Consider the following 27945-nt stretch of genomic DNA (forward strand, 5'->3'; position numbering starts at 1 on the left):
GGACGGGGGAGGAGCTGCCTGGGGGTGGCAGCTGGGAGCAGAGAGATCTCCATAGGAAGGATATTTCTTTCCCCAGGGATAAGGCAATGCTGTCGTGTCCCTGACTAAAGGTTTTAAGGCCTCTCTCATCTTCTGTAGACATACCCTGTGATCAGAGCACTTTGAATTCCTCACCTGGGCTCACTCAGCTGGTCACAGCCCCAGGCATCACATACAGATGCTATGGAAGCTTTAGCACAGCCCCTGGCTGGTTTCAGACCCCAACCCAGAGGGTAGTGGTGTCTTTGCCGTAAGGCACAAGCACATCATGTCACCCTAGGACACATAGGGTGCTCCATTTACATAGGAGCACCAATGCTGCACCCCCTCCCACCCAGCCACTACAGCTGCTTGCCCCTCAGAATGATCCAGGTGAGGAAAGAGGCCTACAGAGGTCAGGTAGTTCATATGAAGGGTCTAACTTTGGGGAGTGACATGCCCCAATCCTTTCCTTTTACAGCTGAGAGAAAAACTGAGGTCTACAAAGGGTCGTAGTTTTCCAGATTCTCACAGAGAGGGGAAGAGCTAACTAAGTGTGCTGCTAATGGGTGATGAGGCTAGAAGGGCATCCAGTCCTGGCCCCCAGGAACGGGGTGGGGGGCACCTGTGCCTGTGTAGCTGGTGTCAGGCCGGGTGGTTTCCACATGCCACATGATTCAGTCCTCACAAGAACACGCTATCACAATTTCACGTGTGACAACATGAGGAAGTTGGGACTTGGAGAGGTCAAAGGCTAGCGCTGTTCAGTAGAACTATAATGCAAACCACGTGTGTGATTTTAATATTCTCACAGCCACATGAAAAAGTAACAAGTAAAATTAATCCCATTATTTAACCCAATATATCGCCCAAAATTATCATTTCAAAATTTAATCAGCATAACTTACTAATGAGGCATTTTGCATTCTTTGCTGAGAGACTAAATCTCAAACTGGTGTGCATTTGCAGGTACGGCGCGTGTCAGTTTGGCCAATTCCCCAGTGCCAGGTGACCACATGGGGGCCACCATATGGGACAGGGTGACTCAGCACAAAGTTGGGAGCCATCTCCCCTGGCTTCCGCTACCCCAGACTTCCTGCTTTCCTCAGGGAGCAGCCCCTCCCTTCCTGTGGGCTCTATGGGGATCTGCTCTTCCCTTCCCTCCTTCCCTCTCGCCTGCTCTCTTCCCCTCTCCCTCCTGAGCTCTCCCCTGGAGAAGGCCTTGTTGTCAGACAAGAAACCTTTAAATAGGTGAGACAAAGGTGACAAATGTTCCTCATTTACATTCAGGTTCTCTCTGGCATTTTGGGCTCTGTTGAATGGCACCTCTATCACAACATCTCATTTGGAAATGTCAGAGTGGCCTTTGATAAGTCATCAGTCACCCTGATGGCGGCTGACAGACAGTAACGGTGTGGTGGCATCTAATACACTGTAGAATGTGTCTTTTGCAATTGCGTCGTATTCTATTTATTCAACATGGCACGAAATCTCTCCAGAAGGAAGGAATCTGTTAACCTCGCCACCCCTGGCTCCTTGAGGGCTTCTTTCGCCTTTCCTTTCCAGCCTCCTTTCCCACCTGGAGGCAGAATCTTCCAGCTACTGTAGGCCACCCTCTCAGGCACCTCCTTTCCCACATCGGCAGGAGTCAAGCCAGCCACCCTCATTGGCACTCCTACAGGAAGTTGTCAAATCTGCACCCGCTGCAGGGCCCTGGCTCTGAATCCAGGTGCTGGGGGTTGCCCAGGAATCTCACCTGGATCCTGAAGCCGGGAGGACATCCAGCCTCTTTAGGCAGCTGGTCCTTTGTCCCTTCCCCCTCTCCCTTCTACCCTGCCCCACTCCTCTAGCCCTCTGGAGCTTGCCTGCACCCTCTCCCCAAGGGGCTCTACTGCTCCCCAGCCGTGCACTAATCCAGGCACCTATGGTCCCTACATTCTCTCAGTTTCAATGGAAACTAGTTTAGGTTTTTGGAAAGGAACGCTCACTAAAAACTAAAAATATGGGGCAGCCTGGGTGGCTCAGTGGTCTAGTGCCGCCTTCAGTCCAGGGTGTGATCCTGGAGACCCAGGATCCAGTCCCACGTCAGGCTCCCTGCATGGAGCCTGTTTCTCCCTTGGCCTGTGTCTCTGCCTCTCTCTCTCTCTCTCTCTCTCTCTCGTGAATAAATAAATAAAATCTTTAAAAAAGAGAAAAATATAATAATACACATAGGAGGAGAAAACCTCAAAAAGCATAAAGTAAGTCACATATTTTTTCCAATCACATATTTCTAATAAAAAATAAAGGCAACTCAAGTTCCTAATGAGATGGGCTGGTTCAGTCCAAGCAGCCTCCTCTGGCTCTTTCCCCCGTTTCACCCTTGTGTCTGGAGTTCTCCCACTTTTCTCACTCTGGAGGGCTTACTCCCCCCGCCCCCATCCCTGCACTTCCTCTTCACGTTTTGGGCGTTGAGGCTTTGGCCAAGTAGTGCAAGTAAACAAACATGGTAGGTTAGAAACGGGCAGGATAAAGGTTTCAGGGCTGTCAGGGAGTTAGAGGAAGAAATCGCTATGCTGGGCGCCTGGGTGGCTCAGTCAGTTAAGCGTTGGTTTTGGCTCAGGTCATAATCTTAGAGTCATGAGATCAAGCCCTGCATGGCATTCTGTGCTTAGTAGGGAGTCTGCTGGAGAGTCTCTCTCTCTGCCCCAACCCCCCATGGTGCTCTCTCTCTCTCTCTAAAATAAGTAAATAAGTCTTTAAAATAATAAAAATTAAAAAAGACACTAAGCTAAAATAGCTGTACCTCATGGAGACAGGGATACTTGTTTAGAGCTTTACCTTGTAGACAGTGTGAAATCCTCTGACCCACTTCCAGACGTGTTGATCTGTCCAAAACCACTTTGGCAACTGATTCAAACCATCCCCCAGCCATTCTCTTTGTCTTTGTCATCGGTGAAGAAGAAACACGACATGGGTATATGTGCACACACACACATGCACACACAGTTTTTCAGTGTGAGCCTTTCCTCCAGTCCTGTTTCACCTGGGTGCTATGTGATGATTTCTGCAGAAGACAGCGTCTTGTAAAGAAAAGAACACTCACTCTGGAGCTTAACCAACCTGGCTCTGATTTTAGCTCTGTGCCATGTCATGCATGGCTCTAGGCAAGGAAGCCACCTCTAAGCCTCACTCAGTGTCTTTATCTGTGAGATGAGTCAAGGAGGCCAGTCTCAGAACTAGACCTGAAACACTGCCACTGTTCACGATTGTCAACCCCCTTCCTCATCCCCTTGCCATCCTCTCCCTCTCCTGTGCAGGTGTGAGGTAGAGAAGGTTCCAGGGTTCCTCTGCCCTTGCCTCATGGCTTAGAGTAGCCAAGTGTGGAATCCAAATGGGATGCACATGTCAGCCTCTAATTGTCACCTGACTAGGTATCTAATCTGGACATGGGGTTAGGCCCTAGTTCAGCAGGACCCAAGCTAGCCACCCTTGAGTGGGGACTGCCACCTTCACAGGAAGCCTCTGGTTAAGGGGGCCCCACTGCCACCCATAGACAAGCACACCATTTGTTATTTTACTGCTGCCCACATTTATTGACTACAGACCGCTTGCCAGACTCTATGCAAGGTGAAGGGGAGCCAGGATGGAACAGGCCCAGCCCATGCTCTGAAGAAGCCCAGACTATGGAGGTCGATGTCCACTCCATGGCTCCTGCTAAACTGGGGTAGGTGCTGTGGGAACAAGAGGTGGGAGAGAATGTTTCACAAAGGAGATGACAATTGAACTGGAACTTGGAGGATAATTAAGCAGAGAATGGAGGGACATTCCAGAACAACAAGTTCAAAGACCTGAAAGCAGAAAGAGAACAGCCAGTCCCTCTAGAGTCTGGGGAAAGAGAAGAGGAGGGGAGGGCCTGGGGGTACAGCTACTGCTGGAGTAGCCAAGGGGTCTGCCCTTTGATCAAGGGGAGCAGTGACCTCTCTCATGACAGGGAAAGAGATGGAAAGGAGAGTGCGATACAGACAGAACACACAGATGGCAGTTGTGGGATGTCAAGACAGAGTACTGTGAGGGACACTTCATGGAGAAGGAGGGGCCCCAGGGAGCCATGAAGGATCAGAAGATTTGGGTCAATATGGGGAAAGTGGCCTCTAATTGCCATCCACATGGTACCAAGCAGCCAGGCCCCCAGGGCCCCCTTCCTCTGATATTACAGTGATGCAGCAGACGGATGGAGGTGTGTGGGTGCCCACCTGTGCCTGCTGGGGAAGGGAACTCATTTGTTGAGCTCTTTCTGCGTGCCTGCACTATGCCAGATCGGCAGCATTGCCTCCTTGAATCTTCAAGATAACCTCATGAGGTATTATTCCCATTTTACAGATACAGAAATGGACAGGGAGGTTAAATAATTTGTTCGCAGTCACACAACTCATAAGAGACAGAAGTAGGATACGAACTCAGGTCTTTCATATTCTAAAGCCTTTGTTCTTTCCACTCTGCCGTGCAGAGCGTTTGGTTCCCGGCTTCCTGAACCTGATCTGCTTTTAGCCCCGGGGTTCTGGAGGAATTTATATGACATTGATGCTGCCTTCATCATTAGAAGGCTGTCACAGGGGTGACAGGGAACAGTAGATACGGAGCTGTCACAATGAGAAAAACGAGGTGAGGGGGAAGGCACTTCATCACTGCCTCTGGCTTAGAGGCTGCCACCGCTCTGCCTGGCAAAAGACGCTGTCATCGTTCTGCTTCCGTTGCATCCTCAAACTCATCGTAGGCCCCCCTTTCAAGCAGGTGGAATCCAGCCCTCAAAATCCAGTGCTGGATTCCGAAAGAGAAAGTCACCTTTATGGAAAAGTTGGCCAGCCCATCACTGTCAGAACTGACGGAGGAAGAGAGCAGCGCTTCTTAATATATGGGGGTCTTAGACCCCCCCCCCCCGAGAATCTGATGCAAGTGTTGGCCCTTCTCTCCAGGAAAAATCACCCCTGCGTGCATGTGCATACGCACACACATGTGTTTGCACACAGTTGTAAGTACTTCTTCAGCCCATCTGTGGACTCAAGAGATCCAGTTCCTTTCTCTCTGGAGATGCTGAGGGAACACATTCATGATAAACGTAGTTTCTAACCGTGTCTCCCCTTCTGGCCCCTCCTTTGTCCTGCAGTATTTGAAGAAAGCAAAGGAAATGGTACTCAGGTCCAGTAATTGCTTGAAAGAGTGTGTAAGGGGAGGTTGAAGCCACTGGCCGAGTGAGAGCTTTGGGGTCTCTGCATATTTAAATTGCTTGAGTCAGTCAGGAAGGGGGTGGCTGGGACTCAGGCAGCGGCCCCTGGAACTCTGTCAGGCTCCCGCCACGCCACTCGGAGCCCTGGAGCGCCACCCTGCATTGAATTCACTGGAAAATGCTATGGAGAAGAGCCCATGGAGGCAAGGCCCCCCCACCCCCCACCCCAGCCACCCCTGGAAGCTCCCATCCCTCCCTGGCTGGAAGCATGTGTGCTCTTAATAAAGCTGCCTTATCACCTGTTTAAACTAGACATGTGGTGTGTAATGACTCCTGGCTTCGACCAGAGAAGCCAGCAGCTGTCCTCTGCAGGGACCAGACCTGCTGGACGTGTCCCCCACTGGCTGTAGGAGCAGGAAGGCAGCCTTCCGCGAGGCAGAACAGGTTGTGTGGGGGAGTCGGGGATTGATGGGGGTGCTTTCGGAGGTTGGGCAGAGATCGCGGACACCTCCCTCCCTCCCTTACCCTCTCTCCTACTTCTGGGCACAGGGGGCATCCCAGAACCTGGGGATGCAGCGGGAGGCCCAGGGCATTTCCCAGCTCTGCCATGGCACTCAAAGGGCTCCTCCTGGGACAGGTCAGTCTCATGTGCACGGGAGCTGGCCTCCCAGCAGGAGGAGTCAGTGGAGGCAATGCTGAGGCTTCCTGGGTCCTGGGGTGTGGCTATAAAGCCAGCAGATTTGCTGTCTGCCCAGAGTTTCGAGGTCTGGGGAGAGAGGCACTGGAGAAATTCAAGCTATAGCTGTGTTAATTATTATTATTTTTATCCATATTACAGAGGAGAATGTTCCCCTGTTAATTCCCTGGGAAAATGGCTATGAAAACAAGTTGTCACTCCCCAGGCCTCGTGCCCAGGAGAGCAAGCACTGGCAAAGTACAGCCTCAAACTCACCCCCTGCAAGCTGGTTCACCGAGCTGGGCATGTGCCTCTCTGCTCACTGCCTTCCCCAACATTCACGTGCACTTGTGCAAGATACACTCATGTTCACACATACACACATACACGTGTATACAGCCCACGCTGCTCCGGCAGAGGGAAGGGTGAGGAGCCTCTAGAATACTCGTTCTCACTCACTGGATGAAAGCTGGTAAAGCTCTATGTAGCAGAGCTATGTGAAGGTCTGCAGGAAGATCCCCTGCTTTCATTGTTCTGGAGATTTCTGTTCACAAGCACTTTCCCACACATCATTCCATAGGCTCCCTCCCAGTTGAGGGCTTCAGCATCACACGGTGCCGGATTTGAATCACAGCTTCTACATGTACCAGCTGTGTGATCCTTGGCAGGTTGCTTAACTTCTCTGAGCCACCACTTCCCTTTCACTCTTACAGGGGGGTGGGGGGTGGGGTGGGGTTCTGTGTCGACTAAATAAGAAAAAAGGCCCAGCACATGGTAAGCATTCAATAAATGGTACCTATTGAAATTCAAGACAGACATTCTTGTCCCCATTTTATAGATGAGAAGAAACAGGGTTCAGTGAGACTGTCCCAAAGTCAGTAAGTGTTAGAGCTGGGATGAGAACCTCTGAATTGCCACCCAGACCAGATCTCTTACTGCCAAACTCTTTGGAGGCTGATTTTTTCCAGGGAGACAGCCCTCCTGGGACTGTGGCACCCATTGAACTAGCCCTTTGGTCCTCCCCTGTGGCCAGTTCCATCCTCCCAGGCAGGCCCTGCACACACACAGCCACCCCTCCAGGGACTTCTCAAAGCGGTCACCAGGACCAGCACCCACAGCCTTGGCTCCGTCTCTGCTAAGGTGGAGTGAGACAGTGGGGACAGACAGAGGAGGCCCCGGAGCTGAGTTGCCTAAGGTCTGGCAGGGGCAGGGAGAGGACAGTGCTGGAGGAAGAGCAAGAGTCGGGGAGGGGCAGAGGGCCCAGGCCTCGCTACAGCTCCCGGGAGCCCCTTCCAGGACAACACGGCCCACATTCGCAAAACCTTCCTTTCAGACAAGAACATATCTTTAAGTCTGGTGGCAAATCCAGTTACCAAATTTACTTTCCAGATAAAATGTGATTGTGGGTTTATAGTGTATGAATTATATCTCAAAGCTGTGATTAAAATACATCATGTAATACGTGTATGTAGATGTACACATACATACACTGTGCATGGTTGATATACATGTATGTTGTTAAGAGCACTGGGTCTTGCCCTTTACTAACTCTATGACCTTGAGAAAGAGGCTTAACTTCTTTTAGTCTCAACCTTGCCATCTGCAGAATGGGGATAATAGAGTTATTATGAGGAGTAAGAGATGAGGGGCCAGGCCTTTGGGGCCTTAGTGAAATTAGCTAGGTTTTTGGCATCTGCTTTAGCTGTACAGGGTGTATGTCACTGAACCCATTTTAGAATTGACACAGCTCAAGAGGACTGTCCCCCCAGGACAGATCTGGAGGGCAGACATCCTGTCTCACTCATCATTGGTGCCATGCCCAGGGTGGGGAGCAGGGAATGTCTGCACAGGGAGAGGTGTTTTTTCCTCCTTGCTGGCACAGCTCCTAAGCCTGGGCTCTTCCCTCAGACCTGGTTGACCAACTCGGGAGGGTAAGGAGGTATTGGTGGCCAGGGGCCTACTGGAGCCCTAGTGGACAACGGGCCTCTCCTGAGCTGCCTGGCAGTCATGTTGTACTCCCCATGCTTGCTCACACAGGAGGGGCTCCCAAAGGTGAGGGGCTGAGGAGGCCCACCAGAGAAGAGTTTTGTCAGGATGGGGTCTTTCAGGGGGCTCACAGAACCCCAGAGGACCCTTCCCTACCCCAGGAGCAGGAGCTTGGTGTCAGGCTCCCATAGACAGGCCCAAAGCCATGCTCCACTTTGGGCAGATTGGGTATCCTGTGGTTTCTGGGCAAGTCACACCTTCTCCGTTCCCCCCTGTTTCTTACCTGTGTCCTCGGGTTCTTCATCTTGGGTCCTAGATGGACATGAGTGGCCAGGAAGAGTGGTTGGACCCTCTGAGCATGTCAGCAAGTTCCCAGGGCCTGGGTGTAACCTTTCATGAGATACCTTCACACAATCTAGGCCTGATGGGTGAGGGGGTCAGGGTCCTGGAACCCCCACTCCCACCAGCTTCACCCTGGAATGGTTCCCCTGGCTGGGTGGCTGGTGGAACCCATTCTGCAGGGTGACAGAGGAAAAGATCCCCTGACTTGGGAGGTAGCAGGGGATCACATTTTGAGCCATGGCCTCTGGTTAGCCTGTCTGGGCTGGCTTCTCTGCCACATATTATACTTACAAGATCATGGGCAATCTACTTAGCATCTGTAAGCCTCAGTTTCTCTTGCTACAAAAGGGGAATGCCAGCAGTCCTACTCCAGGGGTGTGGGAGGATTCAGGGAGATAATGCCTGGGAAGCACAGACCTTGGTGCAGGCAGCATGAGGTGTGTGTGATGGATGCTGAACAGGATCAGGGGCCTGGCCCCAAGGTACTGCTGGTGAAGGTGCTCTGTGAATGGCGACACGTGGGGTCAGTGCTGCTGATCATGGGCCCCGACTGCTGCCTGCAGACCTAGGCCAAGGCCCACGCCAGGCAGGAGTGGCGGTCACGGCTGGGCCCCTACACTGGGTGAGTGCTTTCACCAAGCAGAAGGGAGGCCAGAAAAAGCAAAGAAGAGAAAAGAAAACCCCAGCAAATTCTCTGTCCTCCCCCAGCTCTGCAGCTCCTGGGGGATCTGAGCTGCATAATACAATGGGATTTAATAAAATGCCTTTAACTCACAAAGTTTGTCTGCTGCCAGCCCCTTAATTAAATTGCCTGATGCTGCTGTGCTATGGCAGCCCAGACTCCGGTGTTTAAAGGGCACGGTGTTGCCATGGCACTCCCCCGACAGGGGACAGGCCACAGGGCGGTGGGCTGTGGAGGAGCATGCAGATGAGGTGGGTCAGCTCCTGCCTGCAGTGTCCTCCCCACTGCGGGTGCGAGCGCGCGCGCACGCACACACACATGCTGCAATAGCCTCTACTCTGTTTTTTTTTTGGGAAAACACTGAATCCTTGCTAAGAATGCTGAGCCAGGGCTTTAGGAAGGGGACACTCGGGGGGGATATGAGCAGAGCAGAGCCAGCCGACTGGCAGGCCCATGGTGGGTCCCAGGCACAGCCCTGGGCCCTCAGGGTGGCCCCGTGAGGCCTGTCCTGGGCTGCTCACCCCTGCTGCAGGCAGCCACCTCTGCTGCCCCAGCTGCACCGCACAAATATACTTCCTGTGTGTGCTCCGACCTAGGAAGGGCTGGAAGGTCCTGGGGGAGATTCTGATTGGTTTGATGAGAACCGGAGGGATGGGCAGGGTTGTGGGGGGGTAATGTTCTTTCACACAAGGAGGGTGAAGGAAAGAAAAACACACATGCTTATGGATTTTTCCATCAGATGCAGTGGTTCTCCGTCCTGGCTTCATATTTAAACCACTTGGGAATTTTTTATTATGAAAAATTTGAAATATACTGCAAAGTTGGAATTTTACAGTGAACAGCCCACCATCTAGGTTCTACCTTTAACCTATTCCTAGACTTGCTCTCACATCCCTCTGCCATCTATCCATCAATCCATCTTATTTTTGGTGCATTGCAAAGTAAATTGCAGACATCAGTACACTTCTCCCTAAATATTTCAGCATCAATGACAATGGAGTTCAATTTTGTTTTACAGGGTTTTTTATTTTCTTTTGATGTAAGATTTACATACAAAGAAATCCTAGAGAGATTTTTTTTTCTTTTAATACCATGCCTGCATCATATCCCCAGAGACTGATTTCATTGGACTGGAGTGGAATGCAGGCATAAGAATATTTTCAAAGATCCCTATATATGGGGGCGCCTGGGCGGCTTAGCTGGTTAAGCATCTGACACTTGGTCTCAGCTCAGGCCTTAATCTCAGGGTTGTGAGTCTCCCACATTTGGGAACTCCCCAGCATCGAGCTACTTTAAAAATATATATAAATAAATAAAAGATCCTTATATGATTTGATGGTATAGTCAGAGTTGAAAAATGCAGAGATAATAAGAAGCAACAGATTGTCATTTGTATTTCCCCCACGCAGAATGTGGAGGTCCCCTGTCTACTTCCCTTCCCCCGGTGCTCTCCATGTGTACATCATACAACCATGTTCATGCTTCTTTTGGGAGACCTCTGTGGACATGTGAGTTCAGTCATTCTCATGTTAGCATTATAGGGGTCTTACCATCTAATGTGTATTTCCAGGGGCAAAATCTGTATCTGTTTCAGATTCTGTACAAGTCACAGTGATGAAACCATACAAATTTTCGTATGATGAGTAGGACACTTACGACGTGGAGATAGATGGTGGGGGTGATCAGGTATGGTGATGACAGCCAGGGTGGCACAATGGGGCTGGTGCTACTGATGGAGATGGTAGGCTGCAGGTGGGGCAGCCACCACGATGGCACCGTGGTGACCGTTACCATGGTGATGCTGCTGGCGTCACCTGTCTTATGAGGGCAGTGTGCAAACAGATGCTCATTCTCCACACTCATACCGTCTGGGAAGAGTGTTGGTTGTCACGTGGCCGGAAGGTTGGCCTCCCTGTTTGAGAACCTGCAGCAAGGTACAGCTCCTTCCAGGATCCAGAGAAGCTACCTGAGAACCTTATCTGCCCCCAGAGACCTGGAAGAGGTCCCGACAGAGTGGCAGCAACTCCATGCTCAGCCGCCCTGTTCCACCGCACTTTAACAAGACACGGCTCCCGTATTGAGTACGAGTGGATCATTAGGAACGTTTATTTAAGACGAACAGTCCTGGGAGCCAGCCAGATTGGGATGCCAGCCATCTCATGATCAATACAGATTTTATTTGCTGCCTACGTGGTTTCCTGTTCTTTCATGCCTGGAACCCTCAAAGGAGGACAGAGGAAAAGTGCTTTGGGTCCCCCTCCATTAGCCCAGGCAGTAGGGGCAGCGGGGCATAAAGCCCCAGAACACTCCTGATCTCTGGCTACGGCCCGTAGCTGGCGCCCATCGGAACTGTCCTGGGCTGCTGGGTTTCAGAGAAGTGTTTAAGGACGAGAACGAGGTCGGGCTGCTAAGGCATACTATCCTTTTAAAATATATACTTAAATAAGCCCAGAAAATAATGCTGAAAAATACCTATAAAATAATGTTGTCCAACACTTTCATTTTACAGATGAGAAAACCAGGGCCAAGTGGGCAGCAAATAAAATACTGTTGAGAAAGACGATAAAAATACCATTCATGGATATATCTCTAACAATGCAGACATCTCACACCTGGGGGCTGCCCGGGTGTTTAGGCCAGGCCAGTGCTGGCAGGAGCTTCCTGCCCATCTGACGGCGCCTGGGCCCCTTCCCAGATTCTTCAGGCCAGCGCTGAGCCTACGTGACATTTGTGTAGCACAGACGCTCCAAGTGCACATTTCACATTCTTGTTCCCCGTCTCCTGAGTACCGCGTCTCTGTGCAAAAACAGGAGGTACTAGTCTTATCCCTGTTTTTCAGGGGAGAAAACAGAGGCTCGTAGAGGTGAAGCGTCTTGCCAGGCTCCCACAGCTAGCAAATGGCAGAGCGAGCACTAGGATCCAAACCCTATATCACTTTGCTGAGGCTGCCATCTCACAGTCCCACAAACTGGGGGGGGGGGGGGGGGGGGGGGGTTGGAGCTTCAAAACAACAGAACTGTACTGTCTTAGTTCTGGAGGCCAGAAGTCTGGAGTCGAGGTGCGGCAGGCAAAGCCAGGCTTCCTCTGAAACACCCCCGGCAGGCTCCTGGCTCACCTCCTCCCAGCTCGGATGCTGTCCGGCTGCTGTCGGTGGTCCTCTGCGCACAGCAGCAGGACTTCGGTCTCTGTGTCATCTCTTGGGATCCTCCCTGTGCCTCTTTGCATCCAAACTTCCCTCTTATAATAAGTACACCAGTCACTGGAGGAGGGACCACCCTCATCTTCACGTGATGTCACCTGCAAGGACCCAATTTCGAGATTAAGGTCACATTCACAGGTACCGGGAATTAGGACTTAAATATGCCTTTTGGGGGTGGGAGGTCATAGTTCCCCCCATAACAGTCCTCACCCCAAGCCAGTGGCCTTCTACAACATGCTGTTGGCAACCTGTGCTCGCCCCTCCCCCTCTCTCTTCCCCACGTGCCACGAAGGACAAGGTGCTGCTTCTCCTGCAGTGCAGAAGCAGCACTGGCTGGGGGCACGCTTCATCTTCTACTCTTCCCAAAGTATTACAAGCTACTAAGGTAGAATCGTGAAATATAGGTGGGCTTTTTATCTTTTTTATTCCCAGACAGTAAAAATCATTAAGACTTGTTCTTAATTAGTTTAATTTTGAGGCTTCTAAATATTGATTTAACCTACACTCCTTTGTACTTGCCGCAGTCACTGAATTATGCCTGTTATTGATCACGGATGGAAGCATTTCCATCCACTGGGCTCTGTGGCCTCTGGGAGCCCTCGGTCCCCCAGCAGATGCACTGGGCTCAGAAGGCATGGACAGGCTCGGAGGAGAGAGGGTGCCTCTGGCAGACTGGACAGGGCCTTCCCTTTCCAAGGAAGGAGGGCTGCTCAGCAGAGGCCTGGGGCAGTTTCTTTTTCTTGTGTTGGCTGAGGCCAAGGGAAGTTGAGTAAGAGGTCACTGGAAATCTCCCTCATTGCATCCTGGGTCCTAAAAGAACTGACTGGGGAAAGGGGTGGAGGAGGAGGATGTGGGGTCAGCGTCTAGAGCATAGGTTTTAGGGCAGTGTTTAGGCTTTGGCACCAGCCAGAACCTTGTCTGAGTCCTGTCTCTACCAGCTGGATGTTCTCGATCATGGTACCTTGCTTCTCACATCTGTGAAATGGGGCTATTACCTCCACATAGTGTGCCTCTGAGCATTCAGTGCACATTCATGTCAGGCCGCTGGCCTGAGGCTGGGCTCACCATTACTCTTCAATCAGTAGCTGCCAGTAGCAGCACTGCTGTCCCACTGAGAAAATAAGGACCCGCCTTGGAAGCACGCTGTATTCTAACCCGGGCTCCCATACTCGTTTGTTGGGCTACTTATTTAGTATCCTTTCCCTTAAAATGGAGTAATGACTCTGGGGCCCCCAGGGGCTCAGTCGGTGAAGCTTCCAACTCGATTTCAGCTCAGGTCATGATCTCAGGGTTGTGGGATTGAGCCCCATGCTGGGCTTCATGCTTAGCAGGGAGTCTGCCTGGGATTCTCTCCCTCTCTGTGTGCCCCTCCCCTGCTCTTACTCTTTCTCTCTAAAATAAATAAATAAGATCTTTTTAAAAAATGAGGTAAGGACACCTATGATCTTCCAGGACTATCATGAGAATCACATAGGATCACAGATATTGAAGAATTTACATCGCAAGGTGCACGTGGCCCTTGCAGGCCATTACTGGTGGCTGTAGCAGCCTCTGCCTGGATGCCCCTCTGGCCACACTCTCTGCTCTATCATGTCTGGGCCATTCTGGCCCCAGCCGGCTGCTCCAGCCTCTTCGCCACATCACCCACATTCTCAGGCCCTAAGGGGGTACCACTCAGTTCTTGGAATTACCTCCATGTTCTTATCCCAGGACCTTTGCTCCTGGTGCCCCCAATATGCATAGAATGCCTCCCACCTTCTGTGCGCCTACTGACCTGTGGATGCAGGTAACACGTCTTCTGTGAATCTTCTTTAACCAGCTCTGTCAAATACAACTCACGTACCATCAAATCCACCCATTTTTAGTGTACAATTCCGTGGCTTTTAGTAAATCTGCCCACCTTGCCACATGCAGCAGAATCCTGTTACCTCCTCTAGGCTGTGCGCCTGCTGCCCTCAGAATATACTTTTATGACCACTTTTATCAAATGTTAGTAGATGGGATTTTTTAAATCTGTGACTCCCTGCCTGCTCTTCCCACCACCTTGCGTCTCTGCCCCCTCGCCGTGCCAGCACACAGTCGGGGTCCTAGTAATGCTCGATGGGTAAAGAGTTTCCTTGCAGCCAGGAAGAAAGGGCAGGAGGGTCTGCAACACCCAAGTCTTTACAGCCAGCAGAGTGGTAAGCAGCTCGTCATCCACGTGGCTGTAGCTGAGTGTTCCTGGCTGGCGCTGGTCCTGTTTGCAGAGCTCTGATCTCAGCTGGAGGGGCCTCTGAGATGATCTGGTCCAGTGCCTCTTGAACAGGAGCATCCGGTGGAACCACCTGGCAGAGGGCTGGTTCCGCCCTTGTTGCCAGGTCCCACCCTCTGAGCACCTGATGCTGTAGCTGTCCTTGGGGTAGGGTACAGGACTCGCATTCCTTTTTTTTTTTTTCTTAAGATTTTATTTATTTATTCATGAGGGATAGAGAAAGGTAGAAACATGGAGAAGCAGGCTCCCTGTAGGAGGGGCCTGATACGGGACACGATCCCAGGATCCCGGGTTCATGACCTGAGCCAAAGGCAGATGCTCAACCACTGAGCCACCCAGGCGTCCCTGGGACCTGCATTCCTAACAAGTTCCCAAGTGATGCTGCCATGGCTGGTCTGGCGACCGAAGTTTGAGAGCCATGCTCCAGGAGCCCAACCACCTCACTGCACAGATGAGGAGCCAAGGACCTAGAGAAGTGAGAGGCCATGTCCCAATGTGTGTCCCCAAGCCGAGACTCGAACCCAGCCCGATCCCGCCCTATGTCCTCTGCTTCCCCCACTCCTGGCCTCAGGGAACCTGGGCGAGGGGCAGAGAAGACTGGATGGAGCTTCTGAGAAGTTCTCTTTATAGGCCTGACCCACACTGCTGAGGCAGAGGCCGGGGGCCCTGGTGAGGGGACCCGGGGAACCCAGTGAAGGAATAGAAGGGCAGGCCTGAAGGAGGTGCTGAGGAGCAACAGGCCATTCCCACAGCAGTTAGGGGAGCAAATAGCCCCCCAGCAGGGCCTCGGCCACAGCCACTTATCCCAAGGCTGCCCAGACAGGTGTGAGGAGCAGGCCAGAGCCCCACGCAGGCACCAAGACTCCTTCTGCCGCATGATTTATCTCCGAGCTTCATCTGGCAAACCTGCTGATGAAATGAGTCTCCTTTTCTCTCCGCCTCATCAATTTTCATTTTGATTTCGTTTTCCTTTTCCGTTAGAAGAGGTTTGGCCTTTCTCCTTGTTTGACTGGTCTGCTCCCTATTCACTCTGCCTCCTTTTCTTTGGGTTCCAAGCTCCTCCCCCCTGACCTCCTCACCCCCGTGTGCCCTGGGATCCCTCCCTCTGTACCCCAATACTATGGAGAGAGGAACTCCCTCATCTAGCTCCCCATTCACCTTGGACAATGCTGATGCTCTCTGTTCTTTCCGGGGCCATGGAGCCTCAGAGCTGGGACAGTTCACAGTCTGAGACAGGAGGCCAATATCTTATCAGGTTGGGGTTCTCAGGGGATGGGAGAAGGAGCAAGGTATTGATTAATCTGTAGGAGAGGCCACAGTCAGGGATAACTTCAAGGGTGGGAAGGAAGTCCCAATATGCACAAGTGAGGCATTCTGGGCAAGGCCCCTGCTTGGGCAAAGGCTCCAGGGGCAGGAAAGCATATGGCTTGAATCTCTCCAAAATTTTCTCTCACTTCCTGCTGCCCTTGCACCTAGCTCCCAGGGGTCTGCTGCATGTGGAGAGATGTCCTGGGGCCCTGGCTGTGGAGGGTGGTGGAGGGGGAGAGAGCCCTTCCAGAATAATGCAGGATCTGCCCAGCACTCCCACTTGATTATAGGAGGGTCACAAGGAGCTACAGGGAGGGAGGCTGGAGCAGCTCATGGGTCAGCAGCCAGGCTTGGCCGCCCCTCTGACTTGTGAGAATCCACAGCCAGTGTGGAATGATTATGGGCTGCCATCAGGCTGGGACATCTAGAACTCTGCTGCTAGGAGGTGCCCTCTCCCAGCGTCCAGGGAGCATCTGGGGGAAACAGATGGATGCATGGCTCACCTAAGCCAGGAGGAGCCACGCAGTTTATTGGGTGAGACTTGTGTCAGACCTCAGGGACCTATCAATGAACTGAGTCCCAGAGCAGTCCTGGAGACTAGAAACAGGACCCCAGTTGGAGGCCCCTGGGAGGGCAGCTAGCTGCACAGGGAAGGAGTTTCAACCTAGGGTGCCTAGGAGAGGGTGCCTGCCTTAGAGGCCACAGGGCCAGCCTGGTGTTGCTTGGGCGCAAAGATGGTCTAGAAGCCAGAGACTGGGCTTCATACACACAGAGGTGGGTAGAACAGGAAGGGGGCTCTATTGAGCACCAGGCACTTTACAGACATCGTCGTTCTCAGGCTCCCTATGAGGTAAGCTCTCTCCCCATGCCCAGAGCAAGAACTCCAGTGAGGATGCTCAAGGTCACACAGCCAGCACCAGGATTCAAGTGCAGATCTGCCTGGAAAACCCACCCCTGAATCACCAGGCTAAGCTCTCAGAGGGGTTGGTGGAGTCCACAGGATTTCCCAAGGGAGAGCCTAGAAGAGTTCTAGCAGGGCGAGGATCATCGTAGGATTATGTGGAATCAAGAGGCAGAAGCCTGAGGCAGAGAAAAGGCTCAAGCCAGGGGCAGGGGAGCCAGGGTGCATACTAAGGAGTGCAGACCCCAGGAGCCGTGTGGCCTCCTTCCAGGTGGCAGGAAAGGAGGCAAAAGAGCCTGAGTGCAGACCAGACCAGCCTGGTCTCCAGGGCACCGACACAAGCAGCACCCCCTACACCTGCTCCTCCTCACCTGCCCTTCCTTGCCTTTCTGTCCCTCCTGCCCTCCGTCCTACTGTTCTCCTGCAGATGCTGCCTGGGTTCCTACGAGGTGCCAGACTATGGAAGGAGCTGGCAAGTCTGGGCACAGCCCCTTCTCCCGAGGGGCTCACAGTCCAGTGGGGGAGGCAGACTGACAAGGAACCAGCAGTTCATGGTGGAGGGCTGCTTGGGGCACTGGGGGAGCCAGGAGAAGGGCCAAGGATCAGGGAAGGCATCCCGAGGGTGGACAGATGATCAGCAGCACCTGGCAGCCCCGGGTGGCGGCAGGTCCGACCTACTCCCCGCTCCCTACAGCCTCCTGCCCTGCAGTGCAACCAGCAGCAATGGCCTGGCGGGCTCGCTCCTGGCACCCTCTGCTGCTAATTAAGAAAGAGAGAGGCAGCCTCCCTTCCAGACACCAGAACTCCAGCACCCTCTGTCCTGGCCAGCCAGGAGACAGGGAATGGAGAGTAGTATTTCGTTTTTTAAAATGCAGATTGTGACTCACTTTAAATTGTTTTCATGCCCCCCTACGTGTGTTGAGATCCGCAGTTCATACAGTAGAATACCTCCGACCCCCACAGGGAAAGTGTGCCTGGCACTGGGCTCTGAGGACACACGAATCAGTAACAAAGCACCTTTTCCTCCATGAGCTCACAGCCTGGTTGGGAAGACAGAACCAAGGTCTGACAATAAGGAGGGTGCTACTAGGGAGGAGGTCTGTCCCAAGAGTCTTGGGGACTGTGACATGGTGGGAGAGACCACCCTTTTTGGAGGGAATGGAACCCTAGGAAAGTGTCACAGAGGTGGTGGCATTTGGGACGGGCTTGTCTGGCTGAAGAGGACCTGACAGTTGAAGTTGGAAGGGGCTTTGCAGAGTGAAAGGCCCCCAGGTGTGGAAGGAAATAGCAAGTCTAGTTTTGCAGGAGCGGGGGTGTCTGGGAACAAGAGGGCCACTGAGAGCTGAGCAGGAGGCACCAGAGGAGCCTATCATAGATGGGGTGCTAAGTGCAAGCAACTGTGGCAGGGGCGGGAGATGAGAAAGGGACAGGTCAAGGTGGCGGAGATGTTGGGTCTTGGAGACTGTTGGATGGCAGAAGCAAGAACAGGCTTGGTGGGAGATGTTGCATGTGGAGTGTAAGAGCCTCTGACACAGCTGGGTGGAGAGAGCCGGGGACACTGAGCCGTGAGTCTGGGCCTCTGCTTCCTGGCCACCCCCATATTTGTCCACATGCCTGTGCCCTACACTCTATAACGAGAAGACCTAGGGGTTGGGCGGAAAAGAGGCAACAGCACTGCCCCAGGAGGTGCCCCTACAGGGCCTTGGGGAAGGGAGGCTGGAGGAGAGACCAGTGGTGTGTGGGGCAAGACATCCTCCTGGCATCTTCTTGTCTTGGGCACATGGCACTCACAGGCCCAGCCGTGAGGACTCAACTGGAGCGGGCTAGGGTGGGGGGTGTTGTTCAGGTATAGAGCAATTTCCAGATTTGGAAGTTGTAGAACAAGAAAGGAGAATAAGAGGAACCAGCATCCCTGCCTGATTAAGTGTGAGACCCTGGCCCCATATCAGGCTCTGCACTGGATGTGGAGCCTGCCTGGGATTCTCTCTCTCCCTCTCCCTCTCCCTCTCCCTCTCCCTCTCCCTCTCCCTCTCCCTCTCCCTCTCCCTCTCCCTCTCCCTCTCCCTCTCCCTCTCCCTCTCCCCCTCCCTCTCCCTCTCCCTGTGTCCCTCCCACTACTCGCTCATACATGCTCACTCTCTTTCTCAATTAAAAAAAATAGGAGGGGGGTGAGACCATGAGAAGTGTAGCCCACTTGGAAGCAGGAAGATGACATAAGAGAATTTCAAGTCTGAAGTTCTGGAGTTCCCTAAAGTCAGAGTCAACCATTTCCAAAGACCCCAGTCCCCAGTCGTGATGGAGAAGGAAGGGGAATTCTGGGCTTAAAGATGAAACTGACTGATGGTGATGGAAGCCAGGACAATGGTTACGTGCGGTGGGTGTCGCCCAGGAGGGCCACCTGGGAGCTTACTGGAGTGCTGGAAGTCTTTACATCTTGTTCTGGTTGGTGGCTGCCCAGGTACCTACTGGTGGGAAAATTCATGGAGCTGTGCACCTGGGATGAGTGCCATGTATACACGCTCCTGTACATGTGTTATACTTCAACATATATATTTAAAGATTTTATTTATTCATGAGAGACACAGAGAGAGAGGCAGAGACATAGGCAGAGGGAGAAGCAGGCTCCATGCAGAGAGCCTGACGTGGGACTCGATCCAGGGTCTCCAGGATCACGCCCTGGGCTGCAGGCGGCGCTAAACTGCTGCGCCACCAGGGCTGCCCTATTTTTTTTTTTAATTTATCACAAAAAGTGAGAGCTGAGAAGTAGGTGGTAAGAAGGGATGAGAGGCAGCTGGGGATGGGGTGGGCATGAAAGGGAAGGAGCAGCACTTCATACCCCTGACCTCCAGTGCGCCTCCCCAGGTTCTGGCAGGAGGGTGCTACCCCCACGTCCCAGCTCAGGCATCTGAGGCTCAGAAGGCTGCCTGCTTGGCCCAAGGTCACACAGCAAGTGGTGGAGCCAGGCTCAGACTCTGATGGCAAAGCCCAGGCTCCTTCCGCTCCACCGCTCCTCCTTTACATAAGTTATTTATGGAATTCAGACTCTGCAAGGCTAGATAAACGCTTGGCTCGCCTCCCTCTGAGGACCTGCTTGTCTGGGATTCAATGAGAGGTGGGAGTGAGGAGCCCCGCTCACCTCCCTGGAGAAGCAGGAGGCCAGGTGCGCAGAGGGAGGGCTGTCCCCCTCCCCCAGCAGCCCTCCCACCCAGCACTTATCTACTGGTGAGGAGGCCGGAGTTTATCAACGCTACACTCAATTCTGCTGCCCATCTGTCTCTGCAGCTCAGGGGGCACCTGGCACTGACGCAGCGAAGGCCAGGCCATCGATCACCACCACCGCTCCTCCCTCTGGACCCTTGGCTCTGACTCTGGGAGGCTGGGTGGGGGCTGCCCCCGGAAGGGGAGAGAAGGGAGGGGAGAGAGAGAGCCCCCACATACCAACCATCTGGAGGAGTGGGACTGTCACCACCCGCCCCCAGAGTGCCAGGGACTGAGCCGGGGCGGGGCAGGGTGGGAGAAGGAGCAGCCTTTGACAACAGCTTCTCCCACACTCTTCATTCAGCTCTTTGCCAAGGATCTGAGTGTAACGGACCATTCCACACTTTATGCTAGATCCAGAGCAGCTGCCTGGAGGAGGCGGGTCCCACGTAGCTTGCAGTGCCAGCTCTTGCCCTGGAAATTTTGCCCCTGGAGTGGACAGCCCTGCTTCCCTGACTGCAGCCCCAGGGCTTTCAGTCTTCCATCACTGAAGGCCAAGGCTGGCCAGCAGCCCCCAGCCCCCAATCAGAAGGCAGGCTGAGGTCTGTGTGCGGCATGCTGGCTCTGTTTGTCCCTGTGGTGCCAGGGCCAGCCACACTCAGAGACGGTGCCTTCCCTGTGCTATCCCATAAGTGGGGGAGGGAGGGGTGTCACTCTAGCCCAAAATTAAGGAGTGGTATCCACAGGGCCCACCAAGTGGCCGTGGGGGAGGAGGTGGTGAGGACCCAAGTCAACTCTGAAGGAATTTACATCTGAGGCAAACATTCCGGGCCAGCCCTGCGCGCTGCTCCTGTGAGACAGGCTGGGATCCACCAGGCAGCAAGCCTTGGCTGGGCTGGTGGCTCAGGTTCTAGAATCCGAGACCTGGGTTTGAACCCTGACCTGGCCACGTGGAAACTGTACAACCTCTAACAAGTCACATCATGCCTCAGTTGCTTCCCCTGCAGGACCAGACTAAATAATCCCTTCTCTGCCTACACTCGGGTTGATGGGAGGATCATCCATTTCCCCCCTGGTGTCATTTACAAATACCCTCTGTGCGCTCAGCCCTGCACTGTTTGCGGGGGCACAAAATCATGTACGACATGGCCTCTGCCGCAAGGAGCTTGAAATCCAGTTGGGGAGAATGTCCACACTATCATCTGAACTCCTGCTCACCCCAGAGATTATAGATAAAAGACAATTAGCTTTCTCTGCAGCTCCCAGCAGAAATTGCTAATCATCTGGCGTGAGTGGGCATGAGTGGGCATGTGCAAGACGGCCAGAACCAGTGATGGCAGGTAGTGGGCAGCTCAGTGCTCCTCCCTGGAAGGGGCTGCATGCTCAGCAGCAAGAGGAAGGACTTGTCTGGGCCTTTGCCAAGCCTTGGGATCAGGGGTGTGGCCAAATGTGAGTCATCAAGCCATTGCCTCTCTCTGGGCACTGAACCCCAGCCCTGGGCTCCTGGCTGAGGAGGAGGGTGCTGCCCAGGGTGGAGGGAATGGTGTCTCAGAAGGCTTTCGGTTATGTTTTAAGTGGTTCCTTCCTCCCTTGCACACAGCTGAGCATCTGTAGGACAAAGGTGTTAGGACAAAGGTGATGTTGGAGGAGAGATGCCTGTGGCTCAGTCAGTGTCTGAAGCCAGGAGAATGGATGCTCAGGCCCAGCCGAAGAGGCCCCTCCACCCCCTGCAGGCTTCTCTGCCCTTTGGAACTATCCTGGGCACTTCTGATCATTTTGCATTTATTTAGTCTTGCCACAGTGTGTCACTCTGCAAAGGTGTGATCTAGCTCTGCCCATTGCTCCCCGTGCCACCCTGAGGCAAGGCTGGGCCACAGTGGGCAAGCTCAGTAGGGACTTGTTGAGCCACAGGATCCAATTTCTGTTCCTCCTGAGAAGTCGTGTAGCTGGCGAGTCTCCCAGCCCTGGGGGATGACCGGAGCTGGAAGAGAACTGACACTTACCGAGCTCTGTGTGTGTGTGCCACCCTCAGCTCCCGTCATCCTAATGACAACCTCATTTTTAGACAGAAGGAGCAGATGCTCTGAGAAGTAAGATCACTTTGCTGGTGGCTTCTGCTCCCCCATGCCAGGTGCAGGCAGGAGGCAGGGGCCTCTGGTACGGATGTGGGGCAGGACCACTTGCCTAGGTCCAGCCCCATGACAGGGCTGTCCCTGGTTCCTGCTGCCTCTCCACCCTCACAGTACACTACAGAGTCCCCTATCCTCTTCCCGCCTACCAGTGCCTGGCTCAGGTAGCCAAGTTCCCTGGGCTCCCCTCCATGCACGTCTGCAGGCATGCATGCATGTGTACACGTGTGTTTGTTTGCTCTGAGTTTTATGTGTCAGCACACACACACACACACCCCACGCAAAACCTCTGTGCATTTTCAGCCACGATTGTTTTCCCACCTTCAGAAATAGCTGCAGAGGAAGGTGGGAAGTCGTCAAATGTAAATAGGCGTAGCGCTCTCCTGCTCACAGAGGGTACCCCGCCTCCAGCTGCTCCCCTCCCTGGCCCCAGCATCCTGGAAGCAGGGCAAGGTGGGCACAGAGCTCCTCTGGCCAGCAGAGACACCTGTCTAGAAGGTGGTAGCAGACGTTGCCCCAGGGGACAAGGACGGGCAGGCAGCCTGCCGCAGCCACAGCCCGGCCTAGGTACAAAGGGGCTGGTGTCAACCCACAACCCCTGGACTTGGATGGGTTCCCATCTTCTGCCGCTGACCACCTATGTGTCTTGCACCAAATTCTTTAACCTCATTTAAAGAGGCTCATTAAACCTCAATTTCTTCATCTGCAAACTGGGGGTATTAATGCTTATCCTGTTGGCCCCCAAAGTCCCCAAAGACTCACAGTTTCTCACTGCCCCAATTATGCCCCCTCACTGCCCCCATTATGATGGTTACATAAAATAAGAGTCTTTGAAGGGTCCTGGCAAATTTCAGGTGCTCAGTAAGTGCCGGTTTGCTTCCCTGATACCTGCATTTGGAAGACTACCCGAATGGGACCTCTGGTCCAGAGGGGACTGGGCCCAGCAAGGCCTCCTGGCTCTTCCTCCATGTTGGTGGTAGGCCAAGGCTGGACTTGCCTCCAGGGTGATGCTACCTGGCCTTAGGCTCTGTGGGAGAGCCTGGATTACCCATACTTAGGGGGTGGGAAAGAGCAGTGGCTTAGATTCTGGACTGGGGGTGAGGGTGAGACATCCTGGGGGATGGGATCCTAGAGCTACAGCAATTGATTCATACAGTAAATATTCACTGGGCACCTGCTGTATGCTCCAACTGCAGTGATGACCAGGACAGTTTCCCAGCTGGGGAGCCATTTCCAGGAGATGTGATCCGGGTTAGGAGCATGCGGCGCTATAGGAACATAAGGTGGGCTCCTTGGCCAGCCAGGGGAGAAGCTTTGGGAGAAGCTTCTGTAAGAGGTGACCTTAAGTTGAGGCTCAAAGAAAAAGTCGGGCTTGTCTAGGAGACAGTGAGAAGGAGCTATGGGAAGGAGGTGGGCGTGTCAGGGTACCTTCCACTGGAAAGTGTGGTGCATGGTGGGTAAGCTGGAGAATAGCAAGAAAAACCGAGTCATGTACCTCACCTGCAGGGCTGAGGAGCTCACACCCAGGCGTCTTACACCCCCACCTCTTTCTGGGGAGCTCAGTCAGGCTGTTGGGAAGGGGAAAGCCCCACCTCCAGGGGGGAAGCCATCCATGAGGAGAGCCCAAGCAGACCCCAGGAGGACCAGCCACTTCCCTGGCTGGTCTGGGTGTGGGCTCAGGGACCACTGCCTTCCTACTTCCAGAGTCCCGAGAGCCCACCCTGGAATCCAGAATGTGTACCATTTCCACCAGCCCTGGTAATACCCACACTGCTCAGAGGGATGCCTGGAAACTCTCACTTCATTTTCCATTTACCCAGGGAGCCAAGGAGGGAGGGGGGAGATGTGAGAAAGGTAAGAGAATCTGTTCCACACATCTCGGCTCAGAAGGACTGTGGAGATGACAGGACTCCTGCATGCCCTCTTCTCCACAGACACGCACGCACGCACGCACGCACACCCCTCCCTTCCTGAGTTATCCTGGAAGCTTCTTGGTTCAGTCTCTCCCTCCTTACCCAAGGACTCACAGTTTCTCACTGCCCCAAAAGACGGTAGAAAAGGACACTAAGGCCTCAAGGCTGGAGGACCGAACCCGTGAGCCCTGGCTGTGGCCTGGTCCAACTCTCTCAGCCCCTTTGCCCTCTGAAGTCAAACAGGGGTGACACGGGCAGAGGGAGTAGTTTCTCATTCTCTGCCACCTCCTGACTCTGCATCCTCTTCTTCCAGGGCTGCCCTGATGGGGCGTGGCAATGAATGAGCTGGCCCAGCCCCAGCGGACAAGGATGGAAAGCCATGCCCAGGAGGGTAAGAAGCGGTGCCCACCCATCCCCACGTAGAATGACTGTCCTGGGAGGGTGGTTCCCCAGGCCCTGGCAGGGCTGCTGACCCTCAGCCTGTGAACTGCTAAGAGTGGAAGGACTCCAGACTCCTCCTGCGGCTCCATCATGAGGCTCCTCGTGGCCCCCCTCTTGCTAGCTTGGGTGGCCAGTGCCACCGCCGCCGTGCCCGTGGTCCCCTGGCGAGTGCCCTGCCCTCCTCAGTGTGCCTGCCAGATCCGGCCCTGGTATACGCCCCGATCGTCCTACCGTGAGGCCACCACCGTGGACTGCAACGATCTGTTCCTGACGGCCGTGCCCCCCGGGCTGCCCGCGGGCACACAGACTTTGCTGCTGCAGAGCAACAGCATCATCCGTGTGGACCAGAGTGAGCTCAACTACCTGGCCAATCTCACGGAGCTGGACCTGTCCCAGAACAGCTTTTCGGACGCTCGAGACTGTGATTTCCGTGCCCTGCCCCAGCTGCTGAGCCTGCACCTGGAGGAGAACCAGCTGACCCGGCTGGAGGACCACAGCTTCGCGGGGCTGGCCAGCCTGCAGGAACTCTATCTCAACCACAACCAGCTCTACCGCATCGCCCCCCGGGCCTTCGCCGGCCTCGGCAACCTGCTGCGGCTGCACCTCAACTCCAACCTGCTGAGGGCCATTGACAGCCGCTGGTTTGAGATGCTGCCCAACCTCGAGATCCTCATGATCGGTGGCAACAAGGTAGACGCCATCCTGGACATGAACTTCCGGCCCCTGGCCAATTTGCGTAGCCTGGTGCTAGCAGGCATGAACCTTCGGGAGATCTCCGACTATGCCCTGGAGGGCTTGCAGAGCCTGGAGAGCCTCTCCTTCTACGACAACCAGCTGGCCCGGGTGCCCCGGCGGGCCCTGGAGCAGGTGCCCGGGCTCAAGTTCCTCGACCTGAACAAGAACCCGCTCCAGCGGGTGGGGCCCGGGGACTTTGCCAACATGCTGCACCTCAAGGAGCTGGGGCTGAACAACATGGAAGAGCTGGTTTCCATTGACAAGTTTGCCCTGGTCAACCTCCCCGAGCTGACCAAACTGGACATCACCAACAACCCCCGGCTGTCCTTCATCCACCCCCGCGCCTTCCACCACCTGCCGCAGATGGAGACCCTCATGCTCAACAACAATGCTCTCAGTGCCTTGCACCAGCAGACGGTGGAGTCCCTGCCCAACCTGCAGGAGGTGGGTCTCCATGGCAACCCGATCCGCTGTGATTGTGTCATCCGCTGGGCCAATGCCACGGGCACCCGCGTTCGCTTCATTGAGCCGCAGTCCACCCTGTGCGCCGAGCCGCCAGACCTCCAGCGCCGCCCCGTCCGTGAGGTACCCTTCCGGGAGATGACGGACCACTGCCTGCCCCTCATCTCCCCCCGCAGCTTCCCTCCCAGCCTGCAGGTGGCCAGTGGAGACAGCCTGGCGCTCCACTGCCGGGCACTGGCCGAACCAGAACCCGAGATCTACTGGGTCACCCCGGCCGGGGTTCGACTCACAGCTGCCCGAGCGGGCAGGAAGTACCGGGTGTACCCCGAGGGGACCCTAGAGCTGCGGAGGGTGACGGCAGAAGAGGCCGGGCTGTACACCTGTGTGGCTCAGAACCTGGTGGGGGCTGACAGTAAGACGGTTAGTGTGGCTGTGGGCCAGGCTCCCCTGCAGCCGGGCCGGGACAAGGGATGGGGGCTGGAGCTCCGGGTACAGGAGACCCACCCTTATCACATCCTACTGTCTTGGGTCCCCCCACCCAACACAGTCTCTACCAACCTCACCTGGTCCAGCACCTCCTCCCGGGGTCAGGGGGCTCCTGCTCTGGCCCGCCTGCCGAGGGGCACCCACAGCTACAACATCACCCGCCTCCTTCAGGCCACAGAGTACTGGGCCTGCCTGCAAGTGGCCTTTGCTGATGCCCACACCCAGTTGGCATGTGTATGGACCAGGACTAAAGAGGCCACTCCTTGCCACAGAGCCTTAGGGGACCGACCTGGGCTCATAGCCATCCTGGCTCTTGCTGTCCTCCTGTTGGCAGCCGGACTAGCAGCCCACCTTGGCACTGGTCAGCCCAGGCAGGGAGTGGGTGGGCGGGCTCTCCTTCCAGCCTGGGCTTTCTGGGGCTGGAGCACCCCCTCCGTCCGCGTGGTGTCTGCGCCCCTTGTCCTGCCCTGGAACCCAGGAAGGAAGCTGTCCAGGTCTTCAGAAGGGGAAATGCTGTCACCACCATTGCTGCAAAATTCCTGAAGCTCAGCCGCTCGCAGCAGTAGAGGAATAACGAGGACTACTTTTTACCCAAAGGGAAGCAATCTGGGCCAGATGCCCTGCCAGGAAAGTGACATGGACCGCATGCTTGAGGCCTGGCAGCTGGACCAAGACAGATGGGGTTCTCAGCTCCAGGGGCTGCTCCTGTGGGCTCCAAAGAGCTGCCCTTCCCTTGTGGGGCCTGTCTGCTGACATTCTGCAGGGCATCTCCAAGGAACAGGAAGGACTCTGTCCAGAGCCTCCCATCTCCTTCATTGTCAGTGTGCCCAGAGGCCCAGGGGCCTCTGCTTGGATGTCCCCTGCCTGTGTCCCACAGGACGCGCTCCCTGCCTGTGTCCCACAGGATGTGCCCCCTGCTCTTTGTATAGTCTTAATTGCTTGCTCTTAACCCTCCTGGGCAAGGGCTGAGGGAGGCCTCCCCTCCCCACGTTGGGGGACCACTCCCACAGTGGGTTCCAGACCGCATCCGAAGGACGTCTGGCGAGAGAAGGGATGCCCAGGGATGCCTCGTCTTGGCAAGCCTGGGTTGGCGCTCTGAGGTGGACTTTCTAGAGGCAATTTTGTACCTTTGTGGAGAAATGTGTCGCCTCCCCCCAACCCAGTTCACTCTTTTCTCCTGTTTTGTAAAAAATAAAAATAAACAAGAATAACAATAATAAGGGGGGAAAGGAAACAAAAGGAAAATAATCTTTGAATACCAAGTGTAACTGTGAAGCTCTCTTCTCTGGAATCTCTTTCAGCCCAGGGGGTGGTAGGGGAGGAGCTGGGAGGGGAGGGGGAGGTGGTGACAGAGGGCACAGGTGCTCCCTGTAGGTCTGAATCCGGGCCTGCTCCCCAGAGTCCCCCTGTAACTGTGACCTGAGAGTGGGGGCGGGGGTGGGTGGGGTGTGCAGAAGGGCAGAGAGCAGGAGAGGGTGGGGGGGAGGGTGGGAGAAGAAAACAGAGAAAAAGCTCAGAGAGATGTAGAGGGTGGAAATTTCCATCACCAAACATTGTCACCCCTTCTCCTTCCGTGATAAGCAATTAACATGCCACTGCCTAGGAAGCACTTCCCGGTATATTTCTAATTAAACAAACCCAAGAGGCAGAGTCATGCAGAGAATTGCAAATCATCAAGATAGCAAGAACTTTGGCTCACTGGGGCAGAAGGGGGTGTGGGGTGATAGAGGATTTAGGGAGGGGAGAACTGTGGGAGAAAGAAATTGCTACATGGATCTTTCCATCCGTTTCGGTATCATTTGCAATGAGCCTGGTTTGCTTTTGCAGTATTTTTTTTTTTTTTTTTAAAGACAGATTGACTTCTTCAGGCCAAATGTGAAGAGGGGGCATCTGTCAGAAAGGCAGGAGAGCCCAGGGGAGGGGGCTGCTGTGGCCGGTCAGGGGAGCAGCAGCTCCAGAGCAGAGGCCACTGGCCCATAGCTCCTGTTTCTGGAAGGGGGCTGGGCAAGCCG

General features: G+C 54.3%; 1 protein-coding gene across 3 annotated transcripts in view; it reads left to right on the top strand.

Moving 5' to 3' along the window:
• Positions 1 to 27172, top strand: part of LRRN2 (leucine rich repeat neuronal 2) — a 62065-nt gene extending 34893 nt beyond the window's left edge. The window contains exons 1-2 of one of the 3 annotated variants that reach the window (XM_041723592.1): positions 3615 to 3724; positions 24123 to 27172. In XM_041723592.1, the coding sequence (XP_041579526.1) occupies positions 24341 to 26476 (2136 nt within the window). In that variant the 5' untranslated portion in view covers positions 3615 to 3724; positions 24123 to 24340 and the 3' untranslated portion in view covers positions 26477 to 27172. Of the gene's footprint in view, positions 1 to 3614; positions 3725 to 23086; positions 23180 to 24122 lie in introns of those variants that run through there. The other 2 variants (XM_041723591.1, XM_041723590.1) reach the window with 2 other exon arrangements.
• Positions 27173 to 27945: the final 773 nt, after the last annotated feature.

This window comes from Vulpes lagopus, chromosome 11, assembly GCF_018345385.1.
Source record: "Vulpes lagopus strain Blue_001 chromosome 11, ASM1834538v1, whole genome shotgun sequence".
Classification (NCBI taxonomy): Eukaryota; Metazoa; Chordata; class Mammalia; order Carnivora; family Canidae; genus Vulpes; species Vulpes lagopus.